The 19,867-nt window shown below is 31.9% G+C and overlaps 1 protein-coding gene across 1 annotated transcript in view; it reads right to left on the reverse strand.

Annotated features, from left to right (window-relative positions):
- LOC149419309 (uncharacterized) overlaps positions 1–19,867 on the reverse strand; it is a 334,474-nt gene that overhangs the window by 110,427 nt on the left and 204,180 nt on the right. Inside the window, exon 3 of the mRNA XM_089637967.1 lies at positions 6,472–6,692. Coding sequence (XP_089494093.1) covers positions 6,472–6,692 — 221 coding nt within the window. The remainder of the gene's footprint in view (positions 1–6,471; positions 6,693–19,867) is intronic.

Here is a 19,867-nt window from a genome sequence, read left to right on the forward strand (position 1 = left end):
AAGTCAGAATTTATAAATTCTGGAATAAATATTTGAAGGGGCACTACGAACTCTTCGTGAAATTGAACTTGATTTTCTCTCTGGATTTTATCTCTCATTTTTAACAAGTGCTTAATTCGGTGTAAAAAATAGGTAAATACAAGCATCGATTATCGGTGTAAGAGGGGATAGGGCGTCGATGAAAAAGGTTGAACGAAAAAAAAATTAAACGAAAAAACGGCCAGCGCGTTTTAATAAATTCAATTGATGTACAATTGTAAGGCAGCATTTCATTTAATAATCTTCCATCACAGGGTCACTTACTTCAAAGTTAAAAAAATATGTTTATTTTAATTTTTTAATAAACACAGGAGGCCCTGATGAAAATTATTTTCCTCAGGGTATATGTCATCTTTGGGGATTCTGTGTGAAGGGTATTTTTAAGGAAAGGAAGGAAATTAAGTTCTAATCAACTAACTAACTAATCATCACTCCGTTTCCCGTTATACTCTTCTTCTATAATTAATTATAATTATGAACTTATGCTATTCCTAATGTATTTTAAAAGAGTGTTTTTGTTAATTTTAGTATGCTAATGCTGTTTTTGTTATTCCAATAAACATAACGATAATTGCTAATCTTTGGCATTTGGCATATTAGCAGTGAGAGTAGGCAGAGAGGACAAAACCAAACAACTCGATCTTGGCACACTCTCCTTGCCTCATTCACATTCATACATCGTCTCATTCACACACTCTTCTATTATTCTGACTCTTGACACTCAAGTATCTGAGTCACTTGATCGTGCCGTGTCTTCCTCGGGCGTCCCCGACTTCTTCCACCATTCACATTTTCGTCACGTATTCTCCTTAAAATACTTTCTTCGTTCATTGGCTCTACATGCCTATCTAATACTATCTGAGCGTCCCTTTCTTAACCTTACTTACATCACTTACATCAACCTCGCATTCATTATGGATCTTCAAATTTCTCACACGATCATACACGTCTTTACCACACACATGCCTCATGGATTTCATTTCTACAGCAAAATATTTGTGTCACGTTTGCGAAAATTTAATGTTATACCTATGATATCTGTTTTCTAAGCAGCTGAAACTCTCGAATGGTGAGTTCTAATATGTTAGACCAGTGTCTGCCAAAATTTGTGCCGTGAAGAAGTACCCGGCGTGCCTCGAAAGAAGAAGCATAAAAACTGTTTTCTATAAATAATTCCTATTCATTACAAATTTGAATAAATTCAAAATCTCGTTTTCAAATAAATATTTGACAAGTTCATATACAGTAGTTTAAATCAAAATTTTTAGCTGACACGTCAGAGTTGTCAACGAGAAAATTTAAAAACTCACAGCTTTATTGCTTTCAAGTTGTAGACGCTAGGTCACACAAATTTTAAAAATTGCCATAACCACTTTGGTAATATAAATGCTCCAATTTAAATGCCTCCGATTACTTTATTGAAAAAAATTGCAAATTATCTCGTGATCTCAAAGCCTGCAAAAATGAAACAAACAGTAAAATACAGGTTAACTCATTGGCTATATAGCATCATAACAAGTTTGTATGACTCCATGTAAAAATTCTATGTTATGTTTTTTTAATGTTGGTGAAAAATTAAGAAAAATGATCGTCTGGATATCTCGAGCAATCGAGGCAAAATTATTTATTTCGCGTGGTCGCTCCAGTGGATATGTGCAGAGAACATTATAACTCTTTTCTGAATCATTTTGCAAGTATATGTCATTTCTTGATTATCAAATGTACCAGTGGATCCTTTCGTAAAATTCGATGTTACACACTTGGCGCTAACAGAATGTGAAATTTTAATAGAACAAAAAACGACTCTGTGCACAAAGCCTTATTTTCTGAGCTAGAGTTGTCAGCATTTTGGATATCGTTTCGGAGTCAATATCCTCAATTGGCTACAACAGCAATTATCTCTGTTGCCATTTGGATCGTCGAATATTTGCGAATTTGATTTTTTAGACTTCTTTCAAATGAAATTGAAAAAACGAGAGCAGTTACAGATGGCATGTGAGGATTTATTTGTTTGTTTATCCAATTAAGAGCCGCGTCTTAACAGAATTCTTTCAAGAAATCAAATGCATCCTTTTCAGTAATAACATTATCGCGATCTTATGTACACATATGTGGATATAATAATAATAAAATATAAAAAAATGTTGTTGGCTATACTATGATTTCCTTTAAATTTTTATTTGGCATGCCGCGGAACAAATCTGATTTACCAGTGTGAAAAATTGTTAAATTTGAACTTTGGGCCATTTTTTTAATCACTTTTTTGTGGATAGCCAAATAACTTTATAATGAGCAGATGATATAAGCTTAGCATATAAATAATTTCTATTTTTTTATCTAGATAAATTGACACTTAATATTATAGTAAATACACTATTGTTATATTTATTGTAATCCATCAGTATATGTTATCTATCAATAAGTGTTAGTGTCTGGGTATACTAACAGGCTCCCTCGGGCCAACGAAACAAGAGTTACAATGAAGTACTAATTGAAAGAACTGTATTTGCTGGATTTAATCAATTCCAGCTCGCTCCTGGAATGACTATTTATGTTAAGAGAATTAACGAAAACATGGCTGTCAATTCAAACGCTAATTTACAAAAGTCCGCTCTTTCGGCAATGGTTTCATTCTATTTTGAAATCAACTTCCGTGAAAGCCAGCAAGTTGAAATTATAACTTTAGAGTAGGTTTTAATTAAGCTACGTTGCTATTAATTTTTCATCCAAATTTGGAAATAAAAATACGTGAGGATAGTTTTTTTGTAAGGGTCAGTAATACGTTATTCATTTTTACGGCGGAGTTGAAAATATGTATTTATATCTACATTCAAAAATATTAAGCATTGATCTCGCTCTAAAGCTCGTCTAGAAGCATATTATTTAAATCGATTAAAAGCGCATAGCATATTTTTATCACTTTATATATTTATTCTAATTTTTATCTAGGTAAATACAATATATCATTTTAAAAACATTGATTGTTCATCTGACCGCGATGTTATAAAAAGCCTTGCTTAAATTTAAATTGCACATTTCTGAAGACGTCAATTTCTATGAAAATCAACATAGTTTATTTGTTTTCTTGATATCAACATAGCAAAGCTATATACGGGACATATGTTTCAATAGAAAGCTAAATCGTGAGCTAAATTTAAAATTTAACTGTCATTTTTATTAACTAGGACTTCGCGCTATTTCAAATATAATTTTGCTAAAGTAATAGTTATTAGTTTGACCAGTATAAAAAGCAGAAAATTCCTCAAAATTATGTGAAAAAACACGCCGTGTTATGTTTTGGTAATGCCAAATCGATGATTTGATATCTGATCTATGGTGACATTCAACAAATTAACTGTCAAAATATCGCGCATTTTTTATTTTCATATTATACCGAAGTTCTATTATCTAAAAAAGATCCTCGATGTTTATTGATATGGCCTTATTAAACATTATGATAATATTATTACATTTTATTTTCACGGTAACAAGGTTAGCAATTTTTCTTCCAAAGATGTTACGAAGTTGAACTCGTTGCAAAGTAGGTTGATACTCGGATGGTAGTGCTCAGTGATATTCAACAAGAACTCGAATTCAATGGATTCCGGCACCGACAAGTAAAAGCTGGGACTGCATAGAAGCTGAGTTCAACTGCAACATGTCTAAACCCATTTTTTTTAATTGCTTTGTGAAATGGAATTTAATAAAGTCACATAAATTACAGTAAAAATATGGTTCATAGATTAAAAATAAACAATTTATTAAATCAAGCCTTTTTCTACTTCTCTTACCGTCGCCAAGTGACAAATGAACTTTCGAAGTGGTAAAAATCCCGAATCATCCCAAATAGTGCATTATGTATGCGTTGGTAGTCATAATGTTTTCGCTATTCACTGTAACGTATATTGGATAAGGAATTCGTCGCACTGTTATATTATTCTGTAATATTAATCATGATTAATAATCGTAAGTAATTTTGAGGCGCGAACTTCTGTACCTTCCCACAAAGAGAATTATCAAATGTATCGAAATGGTGAGTAACTATCAGTTTTCGGGAAATAAACGCTAAAGTTACAAGGGACGTACAACAGGCAGTTAAATTGATTGAATATCGCACTTTGGTTAAATTTAACTATAGCATTTACTTTTATTCTTACTTTAACTCTAGCAAACGTTGAAACCGACGCGACGGCCCTGTGATAGTATTAACGGGTGTGTTAAATTGAACACTGAATAGCTGCCAAAATTCGCAGAACGTGTAATTCGATTTCCCTGTAGTATAAATTATAAAATAATTTCAAAATAAAAATATGATTCCGTGCAAAAATTACGCTATTTAATAATAACCAGAGCGCACCATAAACGTTATCATTATTTATTGCATTAAATAGGTGACATTAACTGTTTCGTTTTCACCTTAAAATACACGTAAATTAAAAATTATTAATAATGAATTCATGGTTAGTAATGACTTCAATAATTTCTGCACTTATAGTTTTTTTTTCAATAAATCAATAGATACACTACATTGTTGATTTCCTTATGTTTAAATGTTAATGTAATTAGTTTGGTTATTTCTGAAAAGCACACAAAACATTTATTAAATAAACCTGACAATGCCCAAAACACAAGTTTTTTAATAGCACATATCGCATCCCAGCAAGACTGTAGTACAAAACACTACAAACAGATTGGCACATTGGCAGTATATTTTTGCTAATCATTTAACGTTTGTTCATCACAGCATCCATTAATAATGTTGTTAGTGAAGCCGAGTCATGCAATTAACGAGGTAAGGAAGATGAATAGTTTTTTGTTCGTCCGCTTTCAAAGGAAATTAATTCGGTACGGGGACATAATATGACGTAGGTTTGTGGATAGAATTACCTGCTGAAAGAGTGTTAAGCAGGTCAGAGACATTTTAAGAACACTGCAAATAGTCATCTACAAAATATCGTAGAAAATTACAATGCTGTTTCATTTACATATTTAAAACTTGGACAGCAAATAGTTTACATTGTGGTTAAATAATTGAAATCTATATTTTAATTAAAATAATAAATAATTTCACGACAACTCTGTTTTTTTTATGACGTAAATAATATATATTTGTTCATTACACTTTATTTGTGTAAGACAACCATGTACATAGTTTTAGTACAAACATAGATAAAACATGGTTGGGAGGAACTGATTGAAAATTCTAATGATTTAAAGTTGTTTCTGGCATAAAATATTACAGAAATTAGGTTAACTGTTATTATTATTATTATTAACTATGTACTTAAAATATTCGCATACTGCTTTCTTTGTTCTTGGAATTATATGATATAAGAAAAATATTTTTTTAATTCAGAAAGTAAGTGCTTCCTCAATACTAGCCGCACGTAAAACAAAATCGAATATATTACTGTGAGAGGTTTCGGCTATTTTGTCAAAATTAGTGTCTTTTAATTTAGGCATCCTCGAACCCTTGTTATCCCCAGTGCCTTACAAATAATTACTAGTAGTGTTAGTTACTCCTGTTATTAAATTGTTAGTTATTATTATCATATTTATTAAGTTTCACAGTAGCTGTAGCACGCAGATAAACACCCTATAAGCCCACAAGTTAGTCAAATATTATCAACTAAGTTTAGAGAGTATGGATGGCTCTTGAATATCTGGTCAAGTGATATTTATTCTTGTACGGAGTGGAAGCTTGGACACCTTAATCTGTGACAATGTAGATATAGGATGTTGAAAGGGGATAAGGATATGTGAATCCGTATCAATGTAAGTATCCTTACCAATGAGGAGAGAAAAGTTAAACTGTTGATTAACCATTTTCTCAGAAATAGTGTTTCCAGGAAATCTCAGTAATAGGAAAGCTTGAATTTGTAATCAAATATAAGGGAACGCGAAGTTAAGGCAACAATTAACATGGCTGATGAATTTGAAAGCAGTTTCAGAATTCATTCTCTCTTCTCTGTGCTATAGAATTATATATAAACGTGATAAGTAATTTACAAGTTTTTTTGTTAATTTTTGGATGCTTACTTCCACAAAATTAGCTACTAAGTGAGATAAAGTTGCTTAAGATCTGCTAGGTATAATCGTATTTACTTCTGACAGCTGTGTCGCATTCCAAAAGCTTTGTAAACAATTTAATAATACATTTCACTGAAAGAAACAGCTGTAACGGAAACAAACAAATAAATGTTCCTTGCAGAAGTTCGTGAAAATCGTACTTGATGGCGGACATGCGTTCGACCAGTTTCTAAGCTAACATTCCTTACGCATAGAAATTAATGTAATGTTAGAAAAAATTGTATTAGGTTACGTCAATAATTAGTATCATTACTAGTAAGGTACCTTTGATAGTTTTACCTAGTATATGTGTTAGTTTTTCTTGCCAGGATGCGATAGTGAAATAAGAAGGAACCAACCAACCTGTAAAGCGTTCGGCCACATGCAAGTGCTGTTGCCGACAATCTCCACTATTGTAGGGGTGTACTGCGCGAGCTCAGTTGCGCACAGGTTCTGCGCGGGGGTGGACTTGCCGTACTGCGCTACCTGTATCGATATGGAAGTTCCTCTTGGGCACTTTAAAGTCACCATCTCCTCGTCACAAGCGGCTTTCTGGTAAGTTCTTAACGTGCCTGATAAGAGAGCTGTTTCGCAAAGCAAATTACACCACAGAGGTTTATGAGGGTTTTAAATTTGAAAAAAAAAGCAGTTGACTTATCGTATTATTAAGTGGATGGTACGTTTAATTTTAAAGGATTTAGTTAATATTTCATTTATGCAAAAAAAGGTTTGATATTTTTTTAAAGAATTAATTTAAATAATGTTGTATTTAAGTTTGTTATAATTTTATGAATTTAGTAGTTTTATTTATATAAAAAAAAATTGCACATTTAATTATTATCAGTATAAATTATTTCATGTTTAACAATTTTTATATTAGTTTTATATACATTGTTTGATAGTTTGGAATTATCAGTCAAAGATCATTAATATTTTATTTAAAAATATATGAAAAGGCATAATTTAAACACAAAAAACATTTTTGTTATAGATAAATCGCGTGGTTTTAATTCATGTATCATGAGTATGCATTTGCACGTTGTTGGCGAAGAATGAATTATTGCAAACGAAAAAGTAAAATACTAGGACGAGCTTTTTAAAAAGTGCATTCACTGGAACGACATCGAAATACAATATGTATTTCAGTGGGAAAATATGTATCGAACCATTTTTAGCGAGTGAATTTCAATGATGAATGTATTTGAATACACGAATGTGTTCGAACTTGCAATAAATGCATTAGAATTTTCAACAAATGTGTCTGAACAAGATTATACATTCTCATACGTAGTATGAATTTAGCGAAGACCCGAAGCGGTTCAGTTGATAATAAATTTTATTTCACTTTACGGTATGGAATTCCTATCGGCTTCCCGAAAATGCATGTGGACATCGATGTTATTCCGTCCACAGTACATTATTCAAAAAAGTCAACTGAATTTACCTCTCGATAAAATGCAGCACTTTATTTGAGTTTTTTTTAAATTTATTTCATAGTTGGCTTTGTATATTTATGTTCGGTGCCATATAAGCTTGAATATAGGGTGTACAATTTCGAAATATTTTCAACGTGTAATTATTATCACTTGTTTATTTAGTAATATGTTTTTGTGGTGGTTTATGGAAGATGAATTGTTTAAATCCGACGAAATAATTAGGAAGACGATACGTTGATCGAGTGAAGTTCCAGCCGAAATGACGCAGTTTCCATGGTGATGAAGTCGAGAGGATTTGGTTTCAGGTTTCCAGGACATGAAAAAAAAAGAAAGAGAAATGTGATTAGTATTTTGAAAGGACAGTTATTTCATTTAGAGACATTGTTTTTATGTTAAGTATTAAGAGAGTTGAAATTTTCAAAATATAAATAATACGAGTAGGTTTACACAAGTAATTGCATTGAAAAAAACATTTTGTGGACGTTTCTGGTGTACCTAAAGAAAAATCAACTTCAGTTACTTCGGGAAAATAGATATTTGATTTCACTGGCGCTGTCCACAATAAAAGTGTTGTTACCTACTGGAACTGGCAGATTAAGGAAGAAAGTAGACTAAATGTTTTGGAAGTGAGATTCTTTAAGTGTATGTGTTATAAAAACAATTACTGTCAATTAAATATTTCTCAGTATTGTTAAGGCGATGCCATACGTAGTAATGCAAAATCATGTGTTTTTGGTTTGAGAATTTGTTCGCCTAGAAATGTTTCAGATGCTTTAATTAAATACTAAGAGTAGAATACATGTTGGCCTTTAAAATAATCGAGTATTTTTTAGATGAGTCTTTTTATAAGCCCAGAAAAAAATTATGTATAAGGCCTATGAAAACTGCTTTAAAGTTCGAAATCTCATACTTACGAACCCATTTTCGGTTATGATTTTATTGTATAATGTGGCAAATTAAGTAATTTATAAAATGATCGAAAAAAAATTTAAATATTTATGCCTGAACATCCACAAAATAAAATAAAAGGCACTTTTTGGCCATGTTTTTTTCTTGCATAAATCAAAACAGGCGGATGGTGTTAAGCGGGAATTTAAACCTTATCGCCATCTACGTAAGGGTTGTTATTGACAACGGCTCAATTTAAAATATTACACGACGTAGTGCATCGGCTTAAGTGAAAGACCACCATCCTATTACCCATCACCACCCATATTTGAAACGTTTTTTTAAAATGGTTTTACCCGTTTTAATGACTAAACCTGAGTAATATTAAAGTTATATAGATATTAACTGTATATATAACTATAATACAAAAAATACTAGCATTTTACAACCTTCTTCTTTCTTTTCTCAGTTACCATTTAGCCTCACAACACAATCCTACTTATTATTATTATCATTGCATGCAATAGTTCGCAAATGCGTCTATCTACATAAGAATCGAAACTATGCACATTCCGTGACTATGTTAGTATCTAAACATTATATGCAAATATAAATAATTATTGCGACCTTAAGATTCAGTAACTGCAGGTATATTTCTGTATTTATTTTATAAAGCCTAGTAAGAAATTCACAGCGCTTTCGATTTTGATTTTTTACAAAAATTGGACATAATTAATTATCCCATAATTATAACTGCATCAGGACAGTTATTACTCTTCTGTTGGATTCCCGTAAAAAAAACAAAACAAATTTAACATCGTAAAAGGATTCTTTATATAAACAAATATTCTTATTAAAAGACACCCCTTCTGATTCAAATAATGTATTATTATAAGCAAAAATTAGTCGCCCGAAATATCAATACAAATTGAAAATATCTCTCGAGTAAAAATAAATGCCACCGACGGAAATTGAACCCGCACCTTCTGATGTCCGGTCAGGTGCTCTGGACTACTGAGCTACGTCGGCTTATTTCAACACGCCAAATAATTCAATATGTACTAGTACTTCAGTAAACAATTAATGCTTATTGTATTTTTTTCAGCTGTAAATAATCAACTTGATTTATTGCATATGATAATTTGTCATCCTTTGTGCTATGCATAAAACCTTGTCTTACAAACATTAGTTTATAATTAAAAAAAATAATCAAATAATGTATTATCTATTTCTTCTTAAACCTGGGCCATTTTTATTAAAAGTGGTAATGAACTGTAAGGCTTTCAAAAAATAAACCATCAAAGCTGGAAATACTGTTCCGTAAAAACAAATTGGAAATAATCCCCCGTTTGGGCTTTCACGATGTAAATTGATATTTACTTGAAGGCACAATGAATTTTATGGGGTTGTTATATGGAGCAATTTATTTGAATGATGCGAAAACGATGCTTTGAAAAAAAGAGCAATGCGATAAAAAATCGAACACAACTTTTAAAAATTTCGTAATAAACCATAAAGCTATATCATTCCATATATTGCGTGTTTGGTCAAGCTTCTTTTATAAATTACTGATAACTTTCCGTAAGTTGACATTATTCACATCTTAATGTGAAGTATTTTTTTATAAAAATACATATTGGTGAACGTCAACTTGTTACAAGCAGAAAACTATTACGATCGAAATCGGAATTTATGTGAAACTACGAATTCCTACGTAAGTCAATATTTTCTTTACACAATGTTTAATCTCGTCATAAATAAAGTGTTTATTCGAAATTTCTATAAAACAAAAATATTTATTTTTAAAACAACATTTTTTTAAATAATTTAATAAAGATATGATTTGAGATTTGCCCTGATAATGGACACTGTAATACCGTTTTAAACGTTGGCTAAAGAAGGAGGTAGCGCAACACGGCATAATACCTCAAAACGAAATCATGAAAGTAGAATAGAGTTCTACAAAATCAACACGAATACAATGAATTTGTAGTATTTTTTCACCTGACACTAACAGTGTCGTCCTTATGGAAGAAATTAAAACGTTGCTCGAAAAGATTTTAGCGTTCATCTGAATATACATATTCTTCCCACTCACTTATTTTCTCACAAAATTCTTTAGACTTTTGCGCAGTATCACGTAAAATAAATTCCCGTAATTTACAAAATATTAACCTACATATGGTTAAAATATCCATCGTTAAAAACCTTAGGGTGAATTATTAAAATGATTATTTTAGAGTAGAGCTTTCAATGTATTAACAAAATGGTTTTACCAAAAGTTAGTTTGAACCACAAAATTTAAATTTCAATAAATATTTTACTAGTATAACTAGTAAGCTGTGTGGTGTATTCCCTGCATTAACAATTCAATCAAAAATATTCCTAAATACATGAGAAAATATAAATATAACTCAATAATTTTCCGGTGTCCCTACAATAACAACATTATTAGTAGTGGACCAAGGGCCTTCAATCTTTTGAGGATAAAAAGGAATTTATTCCAGACTTAATTCTTAATTGAGGATGTTATCCATGAATGTATTGTTCACAAAACAAAGGTTTATCTCCCAAGACCGTTAATCCAACGAAAATCCAAAGTAACACTGTCATTGCCTTAATTGCTTATTTATTTTTTGTTACTTAAGTAAATGATCACCTTAAGCATAAGGTTGAAGGCTAGATATAGGGACGACTGCGTCTTAAAAGGAAAGTTCTGTTTTGGAGCCGAACAGAAAACATAATTTTTAACTTTGTTCGTGTTTTTTAAGGTTTTATCTCCCACTGTGGATATTCTTTTACCGCTATGAAACTTTTAACATTATTTCAAATTGTTTAAACATTGAAAGTTTAATTTTTGTTTTCTAAAAAGTACCTATACTTTTTCCCTTATGAGTATTTATTACACGACTATGTATGTACGTTAAAATTGAAAAACTTTTTTTTCTTGTTGAAAAAAAAAATGAATACACGAAACACGAAGCAAATAATATAAGTTTCAATTTTCTTCCGAGACCAACCAGTACTCTTTATTCCCATAATGTATTTGTGAGCTAAAAAATATTTTCGGTAATTAACAAAATTGAACAATTTATATTTTAAACCTTAATTAACAGATTTCCATGACAAAATAAAACATTAAAAAAAGTTAAGAAAAATAACAAACTAAACATAACTTAAGGCGATCCAATACCAAGTAATGCAAAATCAGATGTTTTTGGTTTGAAAATTTGATTGCTTAGAAATACTACAGATGCTTTAATTAAATACTGCAAGTAGAACACATCTTGGGCTTGTCAGCAATCGATCATTTTTTTGATAAGACCTTTTATAAGCCTTGAAAAAAATAAAGTATCAGGCCTAAAAAAAACTGTCTAGTGCAAAATATCCCATTTACAAACCCATTTTCGGATATTTTTTTTATTGTATAATGTAGGAAATTCATTTTTTTATTTGAAAATCGAAGGAAATTTTCATATATGTACCAGAACTTCACAAAATAAAACAAAATATGCATTTTCGCGTTGTTCATTTTTACACGAATATTGATCGATTTTCGGGGAGGTAAACATTGAATTTGCCATTGTGAAATAAACTCTATGCCGTCTACGTAAGGGTTACACGCTTAACCACACGCTTACACGCTCTAACCTAACTTAACCTAACCCAATTTTTATTATTATATTTGTTATGTTATTTCATTTTAAACCCGTTCTGTTTTACGCGCTTACTGAATAACAGTTATGGATGGTTATATATTTAATTTAAATTTTCAAAGAGTGATCGTTTGTTTACGAGATAAAAATAATGATTTAATGAAAACTAACGTGTTTCCCTACATTTGGAATGCTTTCAAAAATACAACAAACGTACGAGTATTTCCACCTTACTACGAGGCCTGAAATGAAATGAGTAGGTTTTCTGTTTGACATTATTCAGCATTATTTTCCCCTGAAATAAGTTACGGAAACCATTAAGGAAATTAGTTGGATGAAAAAGTGGAAGATTATAGCGTAAACGGGCAATACTACTTTATGCTTCATGAAGGCACTTTTATGGGTAATTTAATAACCTTAATCTATTTTTTAATGTCTTAATGCAGCTTCCATAAAAAAATAATGACCATTGAGATAATAATATTTGAGGCTCACACCTTTCAGGTTAATGAAATTGAATAAGGTTAAAACCGCATTACACCAACATATTTTCTAAGTGGTAGATACTTACATTTATTATCGCGGAAACGTTAATGGAAATGGTTTTCCCTGGTTTAGGTGAGCTGGACAACCGGGAAATTCACCATCTTCTTCTTCCCTTAAGCCTCATAACATCCAAATTAGGAAACAAAGTATTTTTTGTGCATATTCCCTTTCTAAGTTACAAGTATATACCAGATTTTTAAAAATAAATTTCTTTGTTAAAATAATTTTCAAAGTCTTAATTTTTCAAAGCACGCCAAAACGATAAGAATATGGCGAGGTACGCGTGACGTCATAGGTTCATTGGATTTATCGGTTAACCATCAAAAGACCATCAGACCATTACAACAATAATGAAATCAATAAATTACATAATAAGTAATTAATTAGCAGTAAGTTAAAAAAAAAAATTCAAAATAATATACTTAGTTCAAGCAGCGCGATGACGCTCAAAACTGCCCAAATTCTTAATGCACGCAACCAACCGATCCACTAGGGAGCGGCCTAAGTTTTGTGAGAACCCGCCGACCAATCCCAGGGCGATAAAATCTCTCATTGTTTTAATCGTTTTTATAAAACTTTTAAAATTTTTTTTTTTTTAAATATAATATTTTCCACTGGCGTTCCTTATTGGGGATGCCAGAGGCGTGAGCAGTTGGGATTCTTGTGCGATATTAACAAATTATTTATTTTTTAGGTACAAATTTACTTTAATAATATAATTACATTAATAATAATGATAATTTGTATAGCGCCGTTTTTGTGCAAAATCACATTAAGGGCGCTGTTAACCGGTGACATTTCCCATGACTTAGTCAACAAATGGTGATATTCTCTGACGTGTTTATAATACGATGTCCAAAATCTACCAAAAAACAAAGCATAATACATATTTTGAAAGCCTTACAATTCACACACTTCTTGGCATTCACCGCGTTATAAAAAACAACACGATTTATAACACTGCAACCGAGAGAGCTCCGCAAACAGAGCTAGATAACCGGAGATACTAGTAGAAGCATCTTTCATACTATTTATCAAAACTCCCGCCTTATTGCTAATGGCCTTCATGAAATCTAAGACGTACATCCATTTTTCTATTTTCTGCGGTGGCTCCCAATCGATCATCGCAAATGCACTTCGCTCCTCTGTAGAGGAAACCTTTCATGCTCTCGTGTTACGGCTTTCTATTGTTAAAGCAAGATAACCACACGTAACATTTCCTTTTCAAAAGTATTACGTCGGTATTATGGATGTACATTTAATAGCCTCCTTTCGAAACAGAAATGTTTTACGTGAATGATGATTTTTTTTTAAATGTCTTAATCATTACTAGACTTAGCTGATCTCCAATTCTCCAGTAATGATGTGAAAGCTTCTGTTCAAGATTGGTGTAAGTACGTCACTCGCTTCAGAATTGTCTTCTATCTTTCAGAAGTTATCCGAAGAAATCTTTCAGGATCGAAAGGAGAAATTCCTGATGCTCTGAACCATGCCACCAAACGGTTCAAAAATTACTGAGTCTATTGTTTTTAAAGTGCTCAGGAATCCTCGTAAAATGGTTATTTGGCACTACTCTCCAGTTTTTCATCAAGATTAATTGTTTTCGTCAAGCAATTTTCAAGAATCGATCCTGTATTGCACTTTTATACAAATAATATTTTTCACTTGCACCTCTGATGGAAAATTCATACCTCTGAAACGGCTTTATCCTCAAATATTTTATAAATACTTCACAAATCCTACAATTATAACATTTTGCTATTATTCAGAGGTCACGGTTTGTTATAGAATTGTTATTCAGGGTCGTCTATAGTAAATTTATTTGAACTTGCAGTTGAAACTCTCAGTGCTGTACACTCGGTGTATGGCGATATATATGAGTCTTGTGATTTTAAATCTTAAAAAACATGATTAATTATTTACCATTGACCATCAAACAACAAACATGTCCAAACGCACTGATCGAATGATATAAGTACGATGTAATCTGGGCAAAATGAACACATACATCATATTAATTCAAATCAACTGCAATTACTTTCCAATTGTTATTTGAGATAGAGATATGGGTAAGTTCAAGTAAGGTTCAGTAAAACGTGTAAAAATTAAACGATAATTACAATTATTTGATTTTAGGTTACAATGGATTTTTTTTGGAATTTTGAATGCAAAAGTCAAAATTTGAAAAGTTTAAGTTTGTGGGATATCTTTTCATAAATATTCTTTTCATAATTTCTTCAATAAATTTTAAACTTTTCCACGTTAAACTTGATATTGGCTAATTACGATTTCTCGCATAGGTGAAGATATAAAATACCCGAACTAGGTTTAAGTTTTATTCAAGAACTTAATTAAAAGGCCTTATGTTATCTGTTAGTAAAAGCTTCAATTTTAGATTGTCATCCAACCCTCTTTTCTCTTTTCTGAGCCTTTTCAGGCCTTAACGAGATAATCCAACGGGCGGCGGAAAAACCCGACTGGATTGATTTTCGCATAAAAACAGATTGTATCCATACAAACTGTGTTAATACATCGACATAGCCTTTGGCATATGACGAATGGTCGAATGGATTTTTAGATAATATAAAATAAATAATATTACTTTGTAAAAATCTGATAATAATCCAATGTTTTATTTTGTCACTTGTTACTTATTCGTTTATATAGGCGTCATTATAAAACGAAATAATAAGTAACTAATTAAAGTAAGTACATAAAATTTTAATACATTTATTTTCTATTCGGGTGTTAAATATGATCGTTGGCAGCTTCTTCTACATCTAAAAAAATCCATTTCACGTTAGAACGAGTTCGAGGAACGACTGCTGGTGATATATATTTTGATAGTGACAGTCCGTGGTGGAATTCCATAAAAAAAATTTGCATAGTGGTGTTTTCGTGAAAAATAACCTTATCAAATGAATTCAATGACGAGCTGTTTCACTGAATTTGAACAATTTATCAGATTTCAAAGTTAAAATTCAAGTTTTGTGAAAGTTCAATGCAAGTTTCGTTATTATTTCACCACGGGCCGGTTGTTAACAGTACTCAAATAATAAAAGAACTTGAAAAGGTCTTTCACAAAACAATAATATTCAGTACAAAATTTGATGAATCTTTGAAATTCTGTAAAACAACCAATCCTAAGACTTTTATCCTGAAGATGGACAGGTCTGAAGATGTGCATGATCGGCTGAAACCGGTGTCTGTAAAATATATTTTAAAAATATTTTAATAAATTAATAACTTCGATATTTACTTTAAATGGATGTTCAGATCTTGTTGTGTCAGGTTACATTAATAAAATCACCATAAATAACAATGTACTCTCTCTATCACTATAACTCTGCTCATAAGCGCATTTTTTCTAACAATTCAATTCATTTTGTTTTGCAATGACAACATCGTAACCGCGAAAAGAAAATGTTTGTATGCGAGCAACACAATCTCACTTTAAAAGTCTGAAAATACGCCTAGTACAGTTTTCCGAGGTTGAAAAAAATATCGACTGGTTTTCTTTTATCAGTGTTTACCGCGAATCCGAGAGAGAATAGCGCTAAAAGGAATTTCGTTAATGTATTTTCAAGGAGTGTTTTTGTTAATTTTGATATGCTAATGCTGTTTTTGTTATTCCAATAAACATAACGATAATTGCTAATCTTTCGCTATGTCAACAACTGAAATGGTTCAAAGCTCTATCAACAGTGGGTGCCTAACAGTAATGCCTCTCTTCAAGTCTATACCAAAAGTATGCTAGCAAAATAGGATCACGTCTCTTCGTACTATCGGTGTTTATAATGATGTTAAGCTAAACTTACTAATTAAATATCACGCTGTTTCTCCGCAAGGATAGGCAAAGAGGACGGACCGCCAAACAACTCGTTCACATTCATACACCGTAGCATACACAGTACACACTCTTCTATTATTCTGACTCTCGACTTGGGCCGACTCAAGTATTTGATTTACTTGACCGTGCCATATCTTCCTCCGTCGTCTCCGACCTCTGCTACTATTCGCATTTGCACCATATATTCTCCTTACACTCCTTTTTTCACTCATTTGCTCTACATGCCCAACCATCTAAGGCTCCCTTTCTTAATCTTAGTCATTACGCTTACATCAGCCTTGCATTCTTTGCGAATCTCCATATTTCTTATACGATCATACTTGGTTTTACCAAAAGTACGCCTCAGGAATCTGATTTCTACAGAATTCATTTTAGTTTAATCCTTTCTCTGCCAGTTCAATGCCTCACTGCCACACATCAGGGTAGGTACCAGCTCTCCATTGTTGACTGCTAGCTTCGCTTTTTTACAATTTTTTGCTAGCGCCAACTGCGTTCAGCCCTCCATTAATGGAGTTACCTGCATTTACCCTTCTTTCAATGTCTCTGTCAGCTTTCCTATCTCTCGTAAACATGCTTCCTGAATACACAAACTCATCCACCTACTCCAAGTATTTAATTATTAGTTGAATGGAAAATGCTCCAACGTACTAGCGTCATTGATCTCTTCGGCACCGATGCATAATCAGGAAACACACCAAAAACGAGCCCAACTTTGTTCACGGTGAACTTTTGTCACATGAGAACGGGTTTGAGAATTTCTTTGAATTCAACATCTCGACTGTGAAACGATTTGGCGGCTTCTGTATTTCCTCCTTCTTACAACATGGGTATTTTCTAAAACCATGTTCACTTCTTCCTCTCCTCAAAAAGATCCTCCACGTAGCGTTCCTTAAGACGATATAGGCCCGGAGGGAAATTATTTTCCTCGGGAGTTAATGATAAAAAATACTGTCACTGTAATAGAATGCCACCTTGCAACCTGTTGTTCTAAAAAATATCAAAACCAGAAAACCATTTCCACAATTACATAAGGTACAGACTAACTTAAAGCTTTTTGGTGAAAACAAAAGAATTACCATAATTGAAGGTATAAAAAAAAGAATCACGGAAACCATCATTATCCACACAATCTTAATAAACCTAAGTAATTGCTATAAAGAAATGTCCACTTTGATATATAAATCGGTGGACCATCATATTTTTTCCATCTAACTGCTAACTAACCCTGATTAAATCATTTGGTCAATTATATGTATAACCGCAGTATATACGCAATTATATGTATAATCCGCAGGTCTACATACCTAGTAGCTGGCGGTCCGGAATGATAGGAACTAAGAGAGGGTAGATAACCCCCCTACCCCCTCCGCCACCGCCCATTTTATAAGTAAGGGGTAGGAGGTTGGGTGAAATTAAGCTAAAGACAATGCCTTGAGGAACAGTGGAGCTCTCGGATATTGTTAGATGCTGAGAAGGAAGCAGGTGCACTGTATTTTATTCCGGTAATCTTGAAACTAACGGTTAGCTGTTTGATATTCCGAGTTGTTTAAATATTCAATATAGATTTATCTTAAAGAATACCGGAAGCATTTGAAAAACTAAACAACGAAGCGCGAAATGAACTATACGCTATTTCATTATAGATGTACCTACTCGTATTTAAATGCTTTTAGAAATATGAAAAAAAAAGAATAATAATACTACTTGGATGATTTTAATAGCGCCGTTTTAGTGAAAAAAAAAAATTATATTTTCGATGTTTTACACTAAGAAAACTTTCTGATATAAAATACTGTTAATAATTATTCGTTTTACTGTCAAACACGGTACTGCAGGCCTCTAACGAATAAATCGACAGAGTTCCTAAGAAAGTATCAGTTAAAAGCGAGTATTTTATCAGGACGGCGGAACACGTGTTCATACAAATACTGAAACTGATATTGACGTGCTGATATTGCGCGTTCCGTCGAGATATTTATTAGCAAAAGAACACGTGTTCTCGATATATTCTGAATGACTTATATTTGATCAGGAAATTGGCATGCTATCACTTTTTTAACGGGATCACTTTTCTCCGTGATTCTTATTACTAACTACAGATTATTGCTAACAGATTGCGTCCACTGCTTCGTCGATCAATAATGCAAAACTGTGTGTACAATGCATTTAACGTGACGTTTCCTTAAAATATAAAATATTATTTATATTTTGTACAGGCAGATAATATACAAGACCATAATAACCTAGTAGATCACTTGATTTTAACACCGTTTATTGTTTTTTTACTGAAATTTAGATAATGTTCCGCATGCAGAGGACGTAATTGGAAACATTTATTATTAGAGATGTTTGTATTATTTAACGATCTATTATTTAAGCCTGAAATTTATTTTAATAATATTGGTTTGTTCCAATGAACGAGTTTAGGAAAGGAAAATCAAATTTTATGATGGGCGGTACAAGTATAAAGATTTTATTAGAATTTTTCTTCCCAAACGTATAACGTCCCTTGATTTGAAACATGAGCTGTGAAGCTTCGAATAATGTTAATCCGATATTAAAAATTATTACTAATTAGGGTATATCAATAAGGCAATATAAGAATAGTACCTACTCTCAGGGAGTACAAAAGTCTAAAAAGGTAAGTTTTTAGTTTGAACCTGAAGTCGTTTGGGATTGTTATGCATTTTAGTTCCCGAGGTAATTTACTTTGAACCTTAGGCTCTAGTACTCTGAAAGCGTGATCTCCAAACTTAGTATCTGGCTAGCGCTTAGATTCCATAAAACTGCCAAAGTAACGTATACAATTACAACACAAGTTCAATAGAAAGTATACAAAAAGAGTTTTTATCATCTTCAACCATTCATATGTTTTCGGTAGTAATATGGCATCGAGCCATATTAAAAAAATTATACAAAACTTTATTGTTCGTTCGTTTAAATTTCTGGTTTATAACAAAAACTAACATTTGCAAATCAGTGTCATGATATGAAACGTTTTTGTGTAAGTGGATGTTGTCACAATATGATTAATCCACGAGTTTATAAAATAATGTTATACTACTTGTCATATATTTTTTTTTATCTTTCCCACAAATCCGAATGCTTTTTGCGACGTGTTATGATATTACAGACAACATTTTCTGAAAATACTTAAATAACTTTCTTTGTTTATTTAATAAATATGATATTTATATTGATATTTGAAAACTAATTCGTGAAAATGTGTATACATGGCTTAACCATGTTTTTTTTATATATATTCCACTGTAAGGTGGAACTTGACAAATTAATGCCATAGAAATACGTTTTGTTATTTTATGAATAGTTAATAATTTCCCAGCTTTGTGTCAAATTCTTTCTTTGTTGTCATATTACAAAGA

This window comes from Hesperophylax consimilis, chromosome 12 (assembly GCF_061612785.1).
Source record: "Hesperophylax consimilis isolate HC1 chromosome 12, BYU_Hcon_1.0, whole genome shotgun sequence".
NCBI classification, from domain to species: domain Eukaryota; kingdom Metazoa; phylum Arthropoda; class Insecta; order Trichoptera; family Limnephilidae; genus Hesperophylax; species Hesperophylax consimilis.